The 18,704-nt window shown below is 39.9% G+C and overlaps 1 protein-coding gene across 3 annotated transcripts in view; it reads right to left on the bottom strand.

Moving 5' to 3' along the window:
• Nucleotides 1–8,346, bottom strand: part of LOC149203546 (Homeodomain-like superfamily protein) — an 80,616-nt gene extending 72,270 nt beyond the window's left edge. Inside the window, exon 1 of one of the 3 annotated variants that reach the window (XM_089403495.1) lies at nt 7,235–8,346. In XM_089403495.1, coding sequence (XP_089259621.1) covers nt 7,235–8,069 — 835 coding nt within the window. In that variant the 5' untranslated portion in view covers nt 8,070–8,346. The remainder of the gene's footprint in view (nt 1–7,234) is intronic. The other 2 variants (XM_089403494.1, XM_089403493.1) reach the window with 2 other exon arrangements.
• Between the last annotated feature and the right edge of the window lie 10,358 nt (nt 8,347–18,704).

Below are 18,704 nucleotides of genomic sequence, written 5' to 3'. Positions count from 1 at the left end.
CAAAGATGTGGGATGTACTTCTTGACAATATGTTTGGACGACAGTTTTGAGTTAGCATTGACCAACTTAGATCTTAATGCACTAGTCCTACAGCAGGTCACTTCTAATGATGATGATCCTTTGAGGGCTCATCCTCCAGGCCAATAGATGTAGATATTGCACTGGATATAGAGTAAGAGGAGAAGGGAGGAGAGCATAATCGCAGCAGTGATGGTGATGATTTATTCATGATAGGCTTATGCAAGAGAATGCACTATGAGATTCTTCTACTACCCTATTGTTAAAATTGGCAACTAGGGCCAAACTCCATGTGGGTCATCTTATTAATGGAAGCTGATATTTTTCTTGGATCCCTCTCATCGAGAGGTGTAGGATTGATCTAAAGATCATCCGATTCCAATAAGTATTCATGGAGATATGAATTTATTTGTGTTATGGGACAATTCGTCAAGGTCAGCCAGCAACCAAATAAACCCCACTTGTGCTCAACGTTTCAGTATAAATAGAGGTGGCCTTCAAGTCATTTCAACACACTTGGGATCTCTTCCTCTCTATTTGTCTTTGGGTTTTAGTAGGAGGAGAGATCCTAAGGGATAACGCTACCCTAATCCAGAGGGCAGAAACCGAAACAGCCAGAATTGCCGGAACTGCCGAGAAAAGTCGGAACTGCCGGAAATGTCGGGAACAGCTCGAACTGCAGGAATTGCTAGAACTGTCGGAACTGACGGGACTAGCCGGAATTGACGGAACTGCCGGAACTATCGGGAACAGTCGGAACTGTCGGGAACTGTTAGAACTATTGGGAACTGTCGGAACTGTTGGGAACTAACGGAACTGCCGGGAACAGCCGAAACTACTGGGAACTGCCAGAATTGCCGGGAACTGCCGGAACTGCCAGGAACTGTCGGAACAGCCAGAGCATCTGCCTCGGAAGGAGAGCAGCATGCAAGGGACAACTAATTGTCTCCGAAGGAGAGCAGCATGCAAGGAACAACTAACTAACATTGGGACAGTTGTATGGTACTTAATAGCAAATACACCAAGCATGCAATGTTACAACTAGCATGCAAGGGACAACTAGCATGCAACAACGAGCATGCTAAGGACAACAAGCATGCTAGGGGCAACAAGCATGCAAGATGCAGCCAACACACAGGTCAATATGGCAACATGGTGCAGCAATGGCACATAATGCAATATAGTGATGGGTACAGTCATGATTAATGAAGCGTGATGAGATGCAGCATAGTGATGATGGGTGCAACATGGTGCAGAGCAGTGAGGTGCAGCATGATCACGAAATGCGGCACAACGATAGGTGAAGGAGTCACCTTGGAGAATCAGTTGAAGCAGCATGTCTTCAATTGATCTCATGTATCATCTTCTTAGAGATGATCTATGCTCTTATCTAGATAAGTCAAAGTGTTGACTTCTGTTATAAACGTACTATCTCTCTCTCTCTACTGAACTATTGAAGAACATATAAGAAGAATTGATCAAGGGTTTCCCCACATTGGGGTTTGTCCTTTCCTAGCGCCACATCTTATGTCCTCTTGTCTTGGCTTGTCTTCTGCGATTTATGTTTATGTTCTATCTACAGTTTACTTTAATGCTGATGTGATTGCTAATCTGGAAAAGATATTGAGCTAACTGTGAAAATTGAAATAAATTGCTCTAAGCATAGAACATACCTAAAATTAACATGGTATCAGAGCTGAGGTGAAGATAATGCCCAAGCAAGAGTGAAAGAGCAATCACCAAAGACAGTTAGGAAAGAAAAAAAAAAGGATCAATGGATTCCTCATCTCTCTTCAAATTCACCAAGGGTGAAGTCAAAGCAGAGAATATTATCAGAATGGCGCAGTGGAAGTTTCTGATGGCCTACCTAAAGATCACTTCAATGGGAAGCCCAGATCTAAGGGTGGAAGGAAAGGCAGATGCCTTGGTTGTAATAAGTTCGACCATTATGCGAAGGAGTGTTTGAGGTAGGGACACATCACTTGATGATGATAACAATCATTCCAGGGACATCTTCAATGATCAGAGGAATGACAGCGAAAGCAAGTCATCAAGGAAACGACCGACTCTTCAGAGAAAGCATGGAACCCCAGGTATGAAGAATCAAATGTTGTTTTTGATAAGATAAAGAAGCATTATCTTGTATTGGCCCTCTCCTTCAGATTCTTTGGGAATCTGGCTTATTGATCATAGTGCTTCAAGGCACCTCATCGGATAGAAGGGTGTTCTCTCAAATTTGGTACAGACGAAAACAACCATGGGATTATACTTGGAGTCGATGCCACCTATCCCGGAAAGGGTGTAGGGAATGTTACCCCTCAATTGAATGAGGGTAACTCTATTCATTTACAAGAATCTCTTTTATGTACCTAATCGCAAGAAGAACGTGGTCTCCATCTCAAAAATGGAAGTCAAATGTTTCAGGGTGGCATTCATCGATGGAAAGGTATATGTTAAAAAATAGAATTTTCAAAGATGCTTTTTCTCATGGGTTCAGGGTTCGAAATTTGTATCAAGTTGCAAGATGGTCCATTGGGGATCATGTCAATTGACATATTGCATCTATAACACCAGAGGTCTACCTATGGGGCCCTACCCGATGTAAGTCAAATGGTAACAAGGATGCCTGAATTCAAGAAGAGCATGAAGGTACATGTCTGAGATGTACCGAAGGAAAATCTTACAAGGGGACCATTCCCCTCATGTAGTAGGTCCACAAGTTTGGAACAACCCGAGGAGTTTGAGATTCATGATCGGGAATCTCATGTATATAGGTGGAAGAAAGCCCTCTATGGCTTGAAGCAAAACACCCCGGGCGTAGTATGAGAGGATTTATAGCTGTCTGATGAAGCTGAGATTTGCTAGGGGTGAAACCGATCCAAACCATTACTCGAAGGTTGTGGATGATAGACCTCTCATACCAGCACCTTATGAGGACGACCTATTTCTGATAGGTGCAGACCTTCTCATTTGCAAAAGTAAGAGGGAGTTGGATTTCGGATGTGGAATGATAAACTGCAAGCCTGTGACTACCTCGAGGATCTTAACTTTCAGAAGTTATATGGTAGTGATGTCGAACCATATTTGGGAAATGCCTCTAAGTTTCATAAACTCATTCGCGTTGATGTTCTTGGTGAACTTCCGTCCGGACATATGTTTTGCAGTTAGCATGGTGAGCTCATATTTGGTTGAGCCTCACTGGATTGGTGCCAAGAATCTTCTGAGATATCTTCGGGGCACAGCCTCTCATGGATTGAAATACACTGCCAGAAATATGAAACTGCATGATTATTCGAATGTTGACTGGGCAGGCAATGTGGGGGATCACTAGAGCACCTCTCAGTGCTGGTTCTCTTTGGATTCTGCTTCGATATCATGGATGAGTAGGAAGCAGAAGTCGGTTGCTATAAGCACCGCCGAGACTGAATACATAGCTACGAGTATGATCTCGTGTGAAGCTGCATGGTTGCAGAAGCTCTTAAGTGCGCTGTTTGTACACATGATGAATACCACTGTGATTCTTTGTGACAACTAGAGGAGGGATTCGATTATTGAGGAATCCCGTATTCGACGAGTGCTCCAGCAGATAGACATCAGATACTGCCTTATCTAGGATATGGTAAGTCGATGAGCGAGGAGGCTCCATTGCATTGAGACTGATGTACAAGTCGCAGACATTTTGTCAAAGCCCCCGGGAAAGGTCAAATCTGTGACTTTCCCAAACGACTTGGAGTCATTGAGAGACCTTCTTATAAGGGTCCTGCATGTTGCATGCATTGAGCTCTGGGAGCTCTGGGGGGTTTGGGGTACTTATTGGAGCAACATACAACCACAGGGCGACTCACCCTTCCCTAGTGGTACGCTAATAGCTATGTACAGGATGACAGGTTCAACCTTCCCCTGTGATACCTCGTGGCGATTGTGGAACGGGATGATTAGTTCTCCTGTGGGTCGGGATGATTAGTTCTCCCGTGGCAACTGTGAAACAGGATGATTAGTTCTCCTATGGGCCGGGATGATTAGTTCTCCAGTGGCGACTGTGGGGCAGGATGATTTGTTCCCCTGTGGACAGGATGATTAATTCTCTTGTCGAGGCATCCTACCCATGATGTCTGGGACTCATGGGAAGTACCTCTCATTTGATCAATGAGCACAGAAATGGGGTTAGGGACCATAGTAGTACTATCAATGGACGCATCGATGTATCTACCGTACACCCTATGCTAGGATGACCTCCATTGATCAGGGATCAATGAAACTGGTCTCGGATCAGTATGAGTGGTTTGCGACACTCTCTTGTAATATTGATCTGGGATCAATAAAACTGACTTCGGGCCAGTAAGAGTGATGTGACACACTCTCTTCAGATGAAACTGACTTTGGGTCAGTAGAAAATGGTATGAGACATTCTCGATCAATTCTTCTTCTTCATGGTTCAGCAGAGCACTGATGGCAGAGATAGTACAATCGGACATATGGATCAGCGGATGGAGTTCTCCCTAGTTGAGAGGGAGTGTTAAAATTGGAAACTAGGGCCAAACTCCATGTGGGTCATCTTATTAATGGAAGTTGATATTTTTCTTGGATCCCTCTCAACGAGAGGTGTAGGATTGATCGAAAGATCATCTGATTTCGATAAGTATTCATGGAGATATGAATTTATTTGTGTTATGGGACAGTTCGTCAAGGTCGGCCCGCAACCAAATAAACCCCACTTGTGCTCAAAGTTTCAGTATAAATAGAGGTGGCCTTCAAGTCATTTCAACACACTTGGGATCTCTTCCTCTCTACTTGTCTTTGGGTTTTAGTAGGAGGAGAGATCTTAAGGGATAACGCTGCCCTAATGCAGAGGGCAGAAGCCGGAATAGCGGGAATTGCCAGAATTGCCAGGAAAAGCCGGAACTGTCAGGAACAGTCAGAACTGCAGGAATTGCCGTGAATAGCAGGAATTGTCGGAATTGTTGGAACTGTCGGGAATAGCCAGAATTGTCGGAACTGCCGGAACTGTCGGGAACAGCCGGAACTGTCGGGAAAAGCCGGAACTGTCGCGAACTGTCGGAATTGTCGGGAAAAGCCGGAACTACCGGAACAGCCAGAGCATCTGTCTCCGAAGGAGAGCAGCATGCAAGGGACAACTAACTAACATTGGGACAGTTGTATGGTACTTAGCAGCAAATACACCAAACATGCAATGTTACAACTAGCATGCAACAACAAGCATGCTAAGGACAACAAGCATGCTAGGGGCAACAAGCAAGCAAGGGACAACAAGCAAGCAAGATGCAGCCAACACATAGGTCAGTATGGCAACATGGTGCAGCAATGGCACATAATGCAATAAAGTAATGGGTACAATCATGATTAATGAAGCGTGATGAGATGCAGCATAGTGATGATGTGTGCAGCATGGTGCAGCACGGTGAGGTGCAGCATGATCACGAAATGCAACACAGCGATAGGTGAAGGAGTCACCTTGGAGAATCAATTGAAGCAGCATGTCTTCAACTGATCTCATGTATCATCTTCTTAGAGATGATCTATGCTCTTATCTAAATAATTCAAAGTGTTGACTTCTGTTATAAACGTACTATCTCTCTCTCTCTGCTGAACTATTGAAGAACATATAAGAAGAATTGATCAAGGGTTTCCCCACACTGGGGTTTGTGCCTGCCTAGCGCCACATCTTGTGTCCTCTTGTCTTGGCTTGTCTTCTGCGATTTATGTTTATGTTCTATCTACAGTTTACTTTAATGCTGATGTGATTGCTAATCTGGAAAAGATATTGAGCTAACTGTGAAAATTGAAATAAATTGCTCTAAGCATAGAACATACCTAAAATTAACACCTGTTTTATATTTGCCATTGGCATTTCCATCTATTATTTATGTAATATGTTTAATGACATGATCTACAGTTTATTGTTTTAAATCTATATGTATGATCTGGATTCTATGGTGTACCATTGTCGTGTTGTGTATTTGATGTAGTTCCATTTCTAAATGTCCAAAAACAGTTTGTTTTGGGGTCCCATGTCCCAGTCTTGTGTAACTTAGACCCAAACTCAACATGTTTTACCAGAAGTTTCAACTCAGCTCGTCAAGCCAGAAAATTGAGTTGGTTCTAAGAATACTAACCATACTTGGCAAGTACTGTTAAATTTTAATATGGTTAGTAAAGAGCAACTTTTGACCAAAGACCATATTGTTCTGATAGAAGAATTGTTTCCACTTGCAAGTCTTGTTACTAGGGTTAGTAGGGAGCAACTTTTGACCAAAAGATTCTACTCTCTAACAGAAGATTTGTTTCCACTTGCTCAGCGCAACCTGCATCTGACTAAATATGTGTCTTTGTTACAAGGCACATTGAATGAGTTATGATTCAGGTCATATGATGCACATAAGATAAACCCGTAACATAGGTTGATACAGCTCACACAATCAAAATAACTGAATTTCCCCTAAGATGGCTGCTCTCAATGAGAGGGAGGCTGGGAGGTATGACTGGCAGAGAGCCTCTGAGAAGCCAACTTGCCATTACTTTACAAGGCCATTAATACTTTCCATGTCAATGAATAGGCTCAATGGACTGTATTTATATAACCAACCACAACCAACTGTCAATCAAAGTCCCTATGTAATAGTTCTCACTTAAACCAACTGAATTTCTTTACACACAAAAGCCATATACTTGGCAGGTTATCAAACGTAGGTATACTGAAATGACACATGCATATTTGTTTCCAGCATTGTCACCAAGTTCGGACGAATCGGAGCTTCGGTAATTCAGCAAATATTCAGTTCCGCCAAAGTAGTCTGTTCTGTTAGGATTCATAGTCAATCGTTGACAAAACTGAATCCGATATTTTAGCAAACTTTTTTTTATTGGTCAGATGCATACTCCCCAATTTTTTTGGCTACTGAACTTTTACCAAATGATTTTTCCTGTATGGTACCATAACCAGATTCGAATTCAAACTTGACAACAATGATTTCCAGTGCAGCCCCGAATCATGAAAACTATTCTATGAAAATTAGTTTGGCTAATTTAGCCAAACCTTTTATGGTTGCTATGCTTTTATGGTAGAAACACTATAAGTCAACGACTCAAAACATAGCTCATCTAATTCATACTGGTGCGGCCATCCCATGCCATGACGAGAACACGGGTGCTTAATAAACATGAAGTTATACAAAAATTCGATGAAAAAACAACTTACCATGCCGATGGGGCTGGGGTGGCGTCGCAGCCGTGGTAGTGGGGCTGTCGAGCATCACTGCCGCCTCCTTTTCAGGGCTGCCTGCAACTTCTTCCTCGGCCGAATGCTCAAAATCAGAAAACAAGGCATCTTCGCCGCCACCACAAGGCCGCCCGCTATCAAAGATGGGTTCTTGCATCACCCTGATCGCCTCCTTACTGCCGTCCTGTTTCCCGATGAACTTATCCAGTATGCTGTAGACTTCTCTATCAAAAAACCCGGGAAGCTTGTTTTCCCGTCTGATATCGTTCCTCATGGCCCAGAAGGACTGCAATTCAACATGACTGTTTTCCCAATCTCTGATCTTCTTGTAATCCCCAGATAAATTACTCCACCGTTTTCTACACTGGACAGGCTCCCTGCTGACCCCATGCCGCTTGCAATAAGATGAAATTGAAGACCACTTGGATTCTGTATTTACCTGACCGTTCTGACCATCGACGGTTACCCTGGACTTTTTGCCGCGGCTCTCGACCACTCTTTTTCCTTCGATCAAGACCAGGATTTCCTGCCTCGTCCAGCGAGGGAGGCGAGGCGTTTTGTCCTGACCGTCGCTGCCGTCGCCGCCGGCATGGTCGGCAGTAGACGGATTGCTGCTGCCATTGGCGGCGGCCTCCTCCTTGCCGATTGCGTGGGGTTTGGGGATTCCGGCCGGAATTTTTGCTTCATTCGCGCTGGCCTTACCGTTGGGGTTGCGAGGAGACGAGAGTAACAGGTCGGGTGGGCTTTTGAATGCGAAGCCGTTTGATTCCACGGCCATCGCAGCGTAATTGGGACGGGGAAGGAATTCTGTCATAAGAACGGAGAATTCCCCCGAGAATTGAAGCTCCGGACTCAGACGGGGAAAGGCATCGGGACAGGAAAAAATTGCAGAGGATCCGCAGGGGGGTCGACCGCACGGCGGGACGGGCTTCCCAAAGCAAGGCCCTGTCCTTCGATTTGGAGGGCTGTCTACTTTTGACACTCTTTACAAGGCAAACAGGCTCAGAGAATGTTTCAGAGAGAAAATTGGAGTTCAAGAAAGAAGGTTAGGTTGTTTTGCTAACTAATCTTTTATTTTTCCATTTTTCCTAAAGGGAGTTGGTGGGTTATTGGACCTTTTACATATTTCCAAATTCATTCCTACCTTCCTCAAAGAGAATATTCAATTTTTAGTCTCACACTCCATGGATGGATGGGATGGGTTGGTATGGATCAGTTTTTACTAGCAGGTTAGTATGATATTGTTTTTTAATGCTTTGTAGTTTTATTAAAAATATTTTTAGTGATGATAGGGTGTTTTTTACTTTAAAAAAGCAAATAAGTTTAGTTTTTAATATATTTAAACAAAAATATGAATATATTATATAATAATTTTAAAATTATAATTAAGTTAGATTTTAAATTGTGTAAAAATTTCATGTAATTATTTAAATTATATGTGGTTGTTTGTAGAAAAAATATGGTATATGTGAGTGGACATTCCATTCATCATGTAAAATAAATAAAATTTTGAATGAAAGATTAGAGTCTCTAAAGCCATTTTAATGGTAAAGCATAATAAGATGTACATATTTTACTCATTTTTAAATTTACATCTATGTCTCTTAAGATAAATGAAAATGATCTCTAAATCTCGGTGCACGACAAGAATTTGACACGCTCTCTTAGACCTTTTGGCGGTACTCCCCACCTTGCACTTGTCTCCCTCCAAATGGCATAAATGTGTCATAAATTCCCCACCAAGTGAATCATGTCCTCGTACACCAATCTAGTTATATGCCCTGTTAAGCTAGGGAGTATATCTCTTTGCGCCATCTTCTACCTGCATTTCATTCCCTTCATTGTCTTACTCGAGGCCCGGTCTCTCCAACTGCACATTTCCTTCCTTTGTGTCCTCTACCTTCTCTGACTCCTGCTCAGCATCCTGCAACCTCTGTAATCTAGCCATGAATCGAGATAGAGGTCTTGGATGTCACCCCAGCAGAGGGAAGGGTTGTTGACGTCCCTCCACCACCTTCGAGGATTCCATTGTTACTGCTTTGTTTGATTATGGAATTCTCGCCCACATTAGACGTCAGGTGTTGGCTTTAGACAGAGACAAGTCGAGGCATGCCTATGCTCTGGGCACTTCACAATCTCCTGGCTCACCAGCTTAAGGAGAGAGAGCAGGAGAAATCGAGAGCAGCAGGGTGGATTGCCAAACTCTCTGCCTATCACAGCCATGCCTCTTCCTCCCTCAAGTGACTAACCAAGGACCTAAAAACTAGTTTTCCACCAAATGTGCCATCCCCCACCTCTCCTACACTCTCGCCATCGAAATCTCCTCATGTGGGCTCATCTTCACCCCTATCACCCGGACTCTAATGGCTCTCCCCTCTCCCTCTCATGCACCACCTCCCCCTACAACAGATTCCCCCCCTCGTCCCAACCGCTATGGTTGTTACATTCTCAAAGAAGCTCTAGGTGATTCGAGCAGTGCTCAAGCTCAAGGCAGCACTCAAGTGCAAGGTTGCTCCAACATCGCCACAATGCAGCTCCAGTGTGACCCCTCCACAACCAAGTGTTAGCTCCTTGGATTCCATGGTGTGTCTCAGGTCAGTCAAACATGATGATTTTGTTTAGTTTGCATGTTATTGGCATAAAGCTTTTAGACTCCCAATTTTCAAATTTGATTTTTGTCAACTCTTCACAAGATGTAAGCATGACCAACCAAACGTTTGTCTCTAGTTTCCCCACACAAGGGTAGAGGTTTCATATGGGTGAGAGGCTCAACGCCCATGCTCTTAAATATGTTTGCTTAAAAAATATATATATATATATATATATATGAAAATAAATTAAAAACAAACAAACAAATTTAATGGTTTATAATCTTATTTTATTTTATAAAATAAAGTTTCCTTTTGAAAAATTATAATAATTAGTTCTTTAAAATTATTTAAAACAAAGTTTTAATACTCAAAATTTGTATAAGCTAGTACAACTATATAAAATGAATGAGTGATAAATGTTGATAGCGATGAAAAATATTTATTTGTCATACTATATAAAAATCATATAAATGAGTGATAAATGTTGATAGCAATCAAAACACTTATTTGTCCTTTGTAATATTAAAAAATCGTAACACTAGTGGAGGTAGGAATGAAAATCCTTTTGAAAACTCTTGATTTCCTCCCTTGAATTGTGTATACAACAAGGAATATTCTCATATTATTAAATTTAAACCTTTCATAAAAAAAAATAAAGAAAGAAAATTCTGAAAACCTTATTCTAAAATAATTAATCTTTTCAAAATAGGTTAAAATTTTAAAATAAAATCTTATAATCAAATTTTCTCATTAATTAAATTAAATTATAACTTTGTACTGTATTTTTATAAGATTTGCAAAAATTTGAATACAAATACCATAAACTTTTCTTATTTTTAATATATTTCATATTTATATTTTAATATATTTCATATTTATATTTTAATATATAAATTAAAATTTTCTTACATTAATTTAATATCAAATATATATTTGCTTTTAACTTTATTATTGATTTATAAAAAACTAATAAAACTATTTAAAAAAATGTAAGCTTGGCAGGAGCTTTTCATTTATTTTCTTCAAAAAATGACAGGTTACAACCAGAAAGCAAGTGGTTAGGTGGCCTCAACTTGCCCAGAGAGAAACTGATATGTTGGCCACCTAACTGCATTATATGCCATCCAAAAATAGAATAGTTTAAGACAGACAAACAGCGTTATATAAGTTTGGGTATCCTTAAACTTTCTATACTCTAAATAACTATAAATTGAAAGCAAAGTCTGTAACTTCTTCATATGACAAAAATGGGAACCAAAACTAATCCTAACATGCTACTAGCCATTAGGATAATCCACTGGAGTTGGATCCTTTGCTCTCAAACCAAAAAGTTCAGTTTATGGGAGGCATGGGTTGTGTCTTACAAAAAATTATTTTTAGATAAATATATTTTAAAATAATAAAATAATATTCTTAACTATTTTAATATTAATCGTAAAATGTTAATAATGAGATTAACATAGTAATTTTGGAGCTTTGCAACCCTAGTTGTCAACATCCTGAATGAGATCATCATATACCAAATCTTCATCAAGAGTTTGGATGGTAGCACAAAATGCCTACAAGTGTTTGCACCCCACTTCGTAGTCTCAAATCTGAAGGATGTGCTCTTCAATCGTATTAAAATCCCTTCATAGTTTCAGAGGCCCGCCTCAGACACCCACTAGATCACAAATGATGCTCTTTTAGTCATCGCATGCGACGACCCATACCCACAAGTTAATCTCCTCCTCTGGTTGTGAGGGGACAAAGGGGGTTTTGACTCTCTTTTGAGGGCATTGGCACCAAGGTTGACCAAAAGAAGACCAACAACCTCGATGCTTGTTACAACATGAGCGAACGTAGGATTTGCGACATGAACGTCGAGAAGAAACTAGAGGAATAGAAGGTGAAGGCGCAAGAGAGGTACCCAATCAAATTCTCGAGAGATCCATCACCCAATTAGAGATCCAAAAGGTCCTCTTAAAGGTGCTTGGCATGCAATGCTCTACATGCATTGCCTTCACCGAGAAGGTCGTCAAACGTCTTGAGAGTATAGAGGATGCCATCATCGATGTTATAAAGGTTCTCAGGCCAAGCGGGTTTTCTGTTTTTTAAATCATAACTTTTGCAATTCATGTGGGTATTGAGTACCCTTTTGCCCTAGGTTTCGATTTGGTGCAAGCAGAGATGGGGTTTCTATTGCAAGATTCTCATTGCATCTATGATGAGGCTATTACCCCAAATCGAGCAAATTTTATGGCATTTGTGAGACCATTACCAAGGGGTTCTTTTTGTCTATAGGTCAAAGGCATAGATCTGGTATCTTCATTTGCAGCCAGAATACAGGACCAGTTAGGAATACCCACTGGTTATTTTCGGCTCCTACATAGAAGTTGGTAGCTTCAAGATTTGAAATCGCTCCAAGAGTATGGCATATCCAAGGATGCATCAATTTATCCAATCTCAAGATTACAAGGGGGAGTCAGAGGTTGGGGTGTGTCCTCCTATTCCTAGCCCAAATCCTTTAAGGATGCCCTAAAGCCAAGGCTTTCACCTCATAGCCCCAAAAATCTCTTAGGGCTGGAATTTGTTGTCAATTAGGTAGTGGACATTCCATTTCTCAAAGTGGATGATCTTGTAGCCAACTTGGCTTCTACAAATTATGCACAATGTGTGCTTATTTTCCGAATTAATGGATTTTGGCCTTCAACATTTGCACTTCAGGAATGGGTGAATCAGAATTGTTCCCTGGATATGAAATTGTATTTTTGCTCGAAAGTATTTTTTGTGGTATTGTTCATAAGTGTAGCTAACCGTTGGAAGGTGTTTGATCAAGGACCCTAGTTTTGGGGATATTCTAGGCTTTCATTTCAACAATGGTTTCCCGATTTTAAACCTCTCTCTATGACAACTCTAGCCATTACAGTATGGGCAAGGCTTCTAAACTTGCCCATTCATTTGCTTCAACTGGACATCTTAGTCGATATAGGATATTTGATAGACCGCTTCATTAAGACAAACATTGAAAGGCTATAGAAGGGCATTGTCACATTTGCACGCATATATGTGGAACTAGATCTCAATAAAGGGTTATTGGATAAAATTCTCCTCAAGTGGAGGGACATAGTTTATTCACAGTTGGTGGACTATGAGAACACTGCCTTTTGGTGTAGGAGATGTCAACAACCTAGTCATTTTCAGCATGCATGCCCTTTTCCTCAAGGGCCTTCTCCCCACCTAGATCCTAAGAAAAAGAACCATGGCTGGAAAGAACCAAAAGATACAAAAGGATCCAAGAATTCTTTGTCTCCCAAGTAGGACAACATTCAGTATCAAAAGACTCCTACTGCCAAATCAACTCCTACCGACTCAATTCAACCACATGTAGAGCCATACCATCTCTTAGTTGAGAGGGTCCTCACCTCGACTGAAAACAAGAGAGACTCAGATGTAATCATGGATTCGTTGAAGAGCAGGCACAAACATTGCCACGAGTTTGATCACTCGAATAACAATAAGGAAATAATAAATATTAAAGAACCCCAATCATGAAGTATTTCAAAGTAATGCAATCATTGTACCTCATTCATATGTTCCTAATAATTCCTTGGAATGGATTGATATCCATAAGAGAAAATGAAAAAAGGAAAAACATATGACAAATCTTGCGCTTTGAGACTAGGATTGTTGATCCAAGGGATCCAGAAAATGCTCAAAAATAAAAGTGCTCAAAATATCCTGAAACTAGTGCCAAGTCGTAGAGCTCATTATTCTGAATCCAACAACGCTTAAATCACCTCAATCTGACATTGTATGAGCAAGTAATTACGTTCTGAAGTTTTGGCCAAACAGTGAAAAAATCAACTTGCAGGGTTGACTATGCATGGCACTGATGTTGACATGGTAGTCTGTACGCTAACATAGCGGGGCTGAATGGAAGTACGGACTCGTCAGGTGGGAACCAACCAGAAGTCGACATGTGGGCCAATCACAAAGTGACATATGGCCCAATCCCCAGGGATCCATGTGGCACTCTAGATGAGGCCAAAATCGACCCCACGACCTTCGTTACATGAACCGACCGCCTGACTAATCAAGCTATGTATGTTGCCTATTAAACATTGATGGGTGTCTTTTAAGTAACATGCATGGAGTCGGCGGTTGGGGGTAACAAGCAAGTTGATGAGCATGCCCGATCGATTCGGCCCAAGGTTTCATGGCATAATAGGACCGACGGCAGAATGAGGGGGGATGGGACGTGTGGCACACCACTCGTGCCCATGTGGTTACACAGAACTAGAGGTGGGATTGTTGGTGGGGTCAATGACTCTTTAAATAAACAATGTTATTATATATTAAAAACAACGCAAAATGATCCTATTTCGCTAGTTCGAACTTGGAACCTCCAGGCTACCATTACAGCGCCTAACCATTAGTCCATGAGTGATATTGTTGAATGGTTTTGGGAGCGAATTCCCTTTTGTTGTATAGCTTATCAGTGCAAAATTTTAAAGAGGTGTATCTTGGCCATTTGGGGGCCTTTTTGAGTGCAACAAGAGCCTAGACAAGGGTTTTTGAGCATTCTCGACAACATAGGAGCATTATTTTTGCAGATTGAGGCTTATATTTTGATGTGATGAGCATTTGAACACTTTAATAAAGCTATCACCACTGGAAAATTGACCCAAAGATGTAGCCCAAGATGGGTGAACTTCATTATCAATTTGCACTTGTCTTATGCTGCATTTGTATCCTCTTTTTTCTATAATTTTCTTGCAAATTGACTTATTTTTGTGTACTTTTGCAATTTTCAATGCGTTACCTAAAAGGACATAAACTAACCCGCAAATTAATCAATAAAACCTTCACTTTTATTTTTGGATTGGTTTAGTATCAGAGCATGGTTTTTGTGAAGGTTTGACATAATTTGCAAGGTTTTTGAATGCTTACAAGGTCTAGATTGAGAAGAGGAGAAGGAGCACTTGAAGAACCTAACCATCAAATTGGCTCAAGAAGACCACATACTCCACAAGTCATGGCACATGAAGAAGGACAAGGATAAGAATTGATGTATGAGGATGAAAGAGATTTCAAAAAAGATTTCTTTGATATGATTGGAATGGTGAAAGTGTTGTATAATGAAAGAACAACACAGTTGCAAGGAGAAAGTTCTAATTAGCCGAAAGGTGATGGTGGTGAGGGGAGAAAGCCTCCACCTCCTCCTCCTCCTTCACCTCCTTCCTCACCTCCTTCTTCACATAGATCAACTCCTCCTACATCTCCAAGAGGACATGTTAAGTCTCCTTTGCTTAAGCTTGATGTCAAGTTTGAATTGCCAATGTATGATGGAGAAGTAAATGCTAAAAAGTTGGATAATTGGGTTTGTCAAATTGAAGTTTATTGCAGGATCCAAAATATTGATGATGATGTCACAAAGATCCAACTTGCTTCTCTTTGTTTGGGAGGTGCATCTCTTATCTGGTGGGAAGCCAAAACTCAAGAAGATTTGAAGAAAAGTGGTAAAATGATCTCTTCTTGGAATAATTTTATAGTTGAATTAAGCAAGAAATTTTATCCATTAGCTTACATGCAAAAGTCAATAATGGATTGGCAAAATTTTAGACAAGCTAAAGGTCATAGTGTCCAGAGTTACACTCAAGGATTTAGAAAAAGAGAATTAATCTTGGGCGTTGATTTGACCTCACAAGATACTCTTCTTAAATATATAGGTGAATTGCATAGTTATTTGGGACATACTATACTTGTGTTTAATCCCACCAATATAGATGAAGTATGTGTTCAGGCTACTCATTTAGAATCAAGAGGCAATAATGTTCCTCGAGATTCCAGCAAGAAACCCTTTAAATATGGAGACAAAGGAAAGGGGAAAGCTAAAGGAAAAGGCAAGAAGAGTGCTACAGTAAAGAAAGAGGGAGAGAAACTTACTTGCAAACATTGTTCAAAAGATGGCCATGATGAAGACCATTGTTGGAAATTACATCCAGAATTGAGACCAAAGAAGTTTAATAACAAGGGGAAACAAAAGATTGTTGCTACAACTCAACAAGATCTAGGATCCGATTCAGGTGATGAAACTAAGATCACAACCATGGGAATGAAAAGTATAGCTTATAACGCAAGTACTAGTTTTTCTAGCAAGTCTGTTGAATCTCAAAATGATAAAGAAAGAAGTGACCTTTTTCACATCAATGCCATTACAAAGCATACAAATGTTGATACACTATTTGATAGTGGATCTCAATTCAATCTTATTTATGAAGCAATTGTCAAGAAACTTAATTTAGAGACTACACCTCATGCAAAACCTTACCCTTTGGGTTGGGATGCCAAATTGCAAGTGACAAGAAAATGTAAACTCAAATTTGCCACCACTGCTAATTTTATAGGTGAGGTTGAGCTTGATGTTGTTTCACTTAACATTTGTGGGATCATCTTAGGGAGTCCATATTTATATGACCAAAAAGCCATATTCTATCGCCATGGGAACAAGTATCATATTTTCAGAGATGGAGTTGAGTATATTGTTAGAGCGTGTCACAAGAGATGAACATATCTCTTATTAGTGCAGGACAAATGAAAAGGCTTGTGAATTCTAATAAGAATTTTGTGTTGTTGACGATAAAAGCTAAAGATCCTGTTGAATCTAAAGACTTCTTAGAATGTGATTCTAAACTCAAGCATTAATCGGTTGAAATTGCTAATACTTATGACAAGATGTTTTAGGAACTTGAAGGGTTACCTCCAAAAAGAGGAATCCAACATGAAATACAATTGCAGCAAGATGCACCACTTCTAAATATTGGCATGTTTAGAATGTCAGTCTTGGAGAATGTAGATATTAAGAAGAAAATCCAAGAGCTGCTTGACAAAGGGGTCATTAGACCTAGTAGATCTCCTTGTGGGTGTCCCATTGTTTTGGTTCCAAAGAAAGATGGTATATGGCACATGTGTGTAGATTTCCAAGCTTTAAACAAGATTACGATAAAGAATCATTATCCTCTTCCTCGCATTGATGATTTTCTAGATCAGTTAATGTTGTTTATTTTACTAAGTTAGACTCGAGAGTGGTTATCATTAGATAAGGATTGTTGAAGATGATATTTGGAAAATTGCTTTTAAGACAAAACAAGGATTGTTTGAATGATTAGTTATGCCATTTGGGCTTTGTAATGCACTTGCTACATTCATGAGCATTATGAATGAAGTATTGCGACCATTCCTTTATGATTTTGTCATAGTCTACTTAGATGATATTCTAATCTTTAGTAAGACTCGTGAAGAGCATGTCAAGCATGTAAAGCAAGTTCTAGATGTCTTGAAAAAGGAAAAGTTGTATTTGAAGATGTCTAAATGTGAATTTATGAAAACATATTTAGTTTACATAGGTCATACTGTAGGAGGTGGTGAGTTGAAGATTGATCCCTCCAAAGTTGATGTTATTGTGAATTGGCCTAAGCTCAATAATGTAATAGAAGTTAGGAGCTTTTTGGGAGCAACCCAATATTGGAGAAAGTTTATTCCTAACTTCTCATCTATTACAACACCCTTACATGCTTTGACAAGTGTGAAGCAGGTCTTTCAGTGGGGAGGCAAGCAACCAAAAGCCTTCGACACTTTGATAGAGAAAATCATTACAACACTAGTTCTAACACTTCCAGATCTCAGGCAGCCATTTGAAATTCAAATTGATGCAATCGAATATGCTATGGGGGCAGTGTTGATGCAACATGGTAAGCCAATATGTTATCATTCGGAGACATTTTCCAATGCAGTAATTAAGTATCCAACTTATGATAAAGAATTGTATGATTTGGTACAAAGTGTGAAGAAATGGAAGCATTATTTGATGGGTAAAGAGATGATTATCATATTGACCATCAACCTTTGCAATATCTTCAATCGCAAACCAAACTACAACAATCTAGACATTTTAAATGGATGGGATTTTTGTAGCAATTTCATTTGGTAATTAGGTGTAGAAAGATATTTACAACAAAGTTGCATACATGTTATCAAGCACTATTGTTAATGCATATGTCATTATTAAGCATAACTTAGTCATGCATGAAAGCTATAATGAACAAGATTCTCAAGATGAAGATTTTAAGATGTTTATGCAACTTTGACTCAAGACAATCATGTTGAAGAATTGGATTATAATGTTCATAACAAGTTGTTGTATCATCTTGGCAAGTTGTGTATTCCACAGGGTGAAAGAGTTAATGTCGGAAGGGAAGCTTGTACTTCTCTTATTTTTGGTCACTTTGGTGTAGGAAAAACAATTGCTCAACTGCAGAGATATTGTCATTGGCCTCGTATGAATGAAACTGTATCAAGATATGTAAAAGGGTGTTTTATCTGTGTTATTAGTAAGCCAAGTAATAGGAAATTAGGTTTGTACACTCCACATCATACCCTTCTCGTCCTTGGGAATGTGTTTCTATGGATTTTGTAGGGGGACTACCTATGTCTAGAAAAGGTCATGATTATTTGTATGTTGTAGTGGATCGTTTTAGCAAAATGTGTGTGTTGATGCCTTGTAAGAAACGGGTCACAGTTGAACAAATTGCACAAATGTTCTTCCAAAATGTATGAGTTCACTTTGGGTTACTCACTTCTATTTTTTTTAATCAAGATTCTTGATTTATTGGGAAGTTTTGGTCAAGTTTATGGGAAATTGTGGACACAAAGTTGAATAAGAGCACAACATTTCATCCACAAACCGACGGTTAGATAGAGGTAGTGAACAAAACAATAGTGCATCTCGTTCGAGGATATTGTGGTAAGCATCCTAAGCTTTGGAATGAGCACTTGCATTACATCCAACATGCCTACAATCATGCCAAGCATTCATC

Source organism: Pinus tabuliformis, chromosome 2_1, assembly GCF_031772625.1.
Source record: "Pinus tabuliformis cultivar Carrire ecotype Pingquan chromosome 2_1, CPIR1, whole genome shotgun sequence".
Taxonomy (NCBI): domain Eukaryota; kingdom Viridiplantae; phylum Streptophyta; class Pinopsida; order Pinales; family Pinaceae; genus Pinus; species Pinus tabuliformis.
This window is presented reverse-complemented; position numbering and strand designations above follow the sequence as displayed.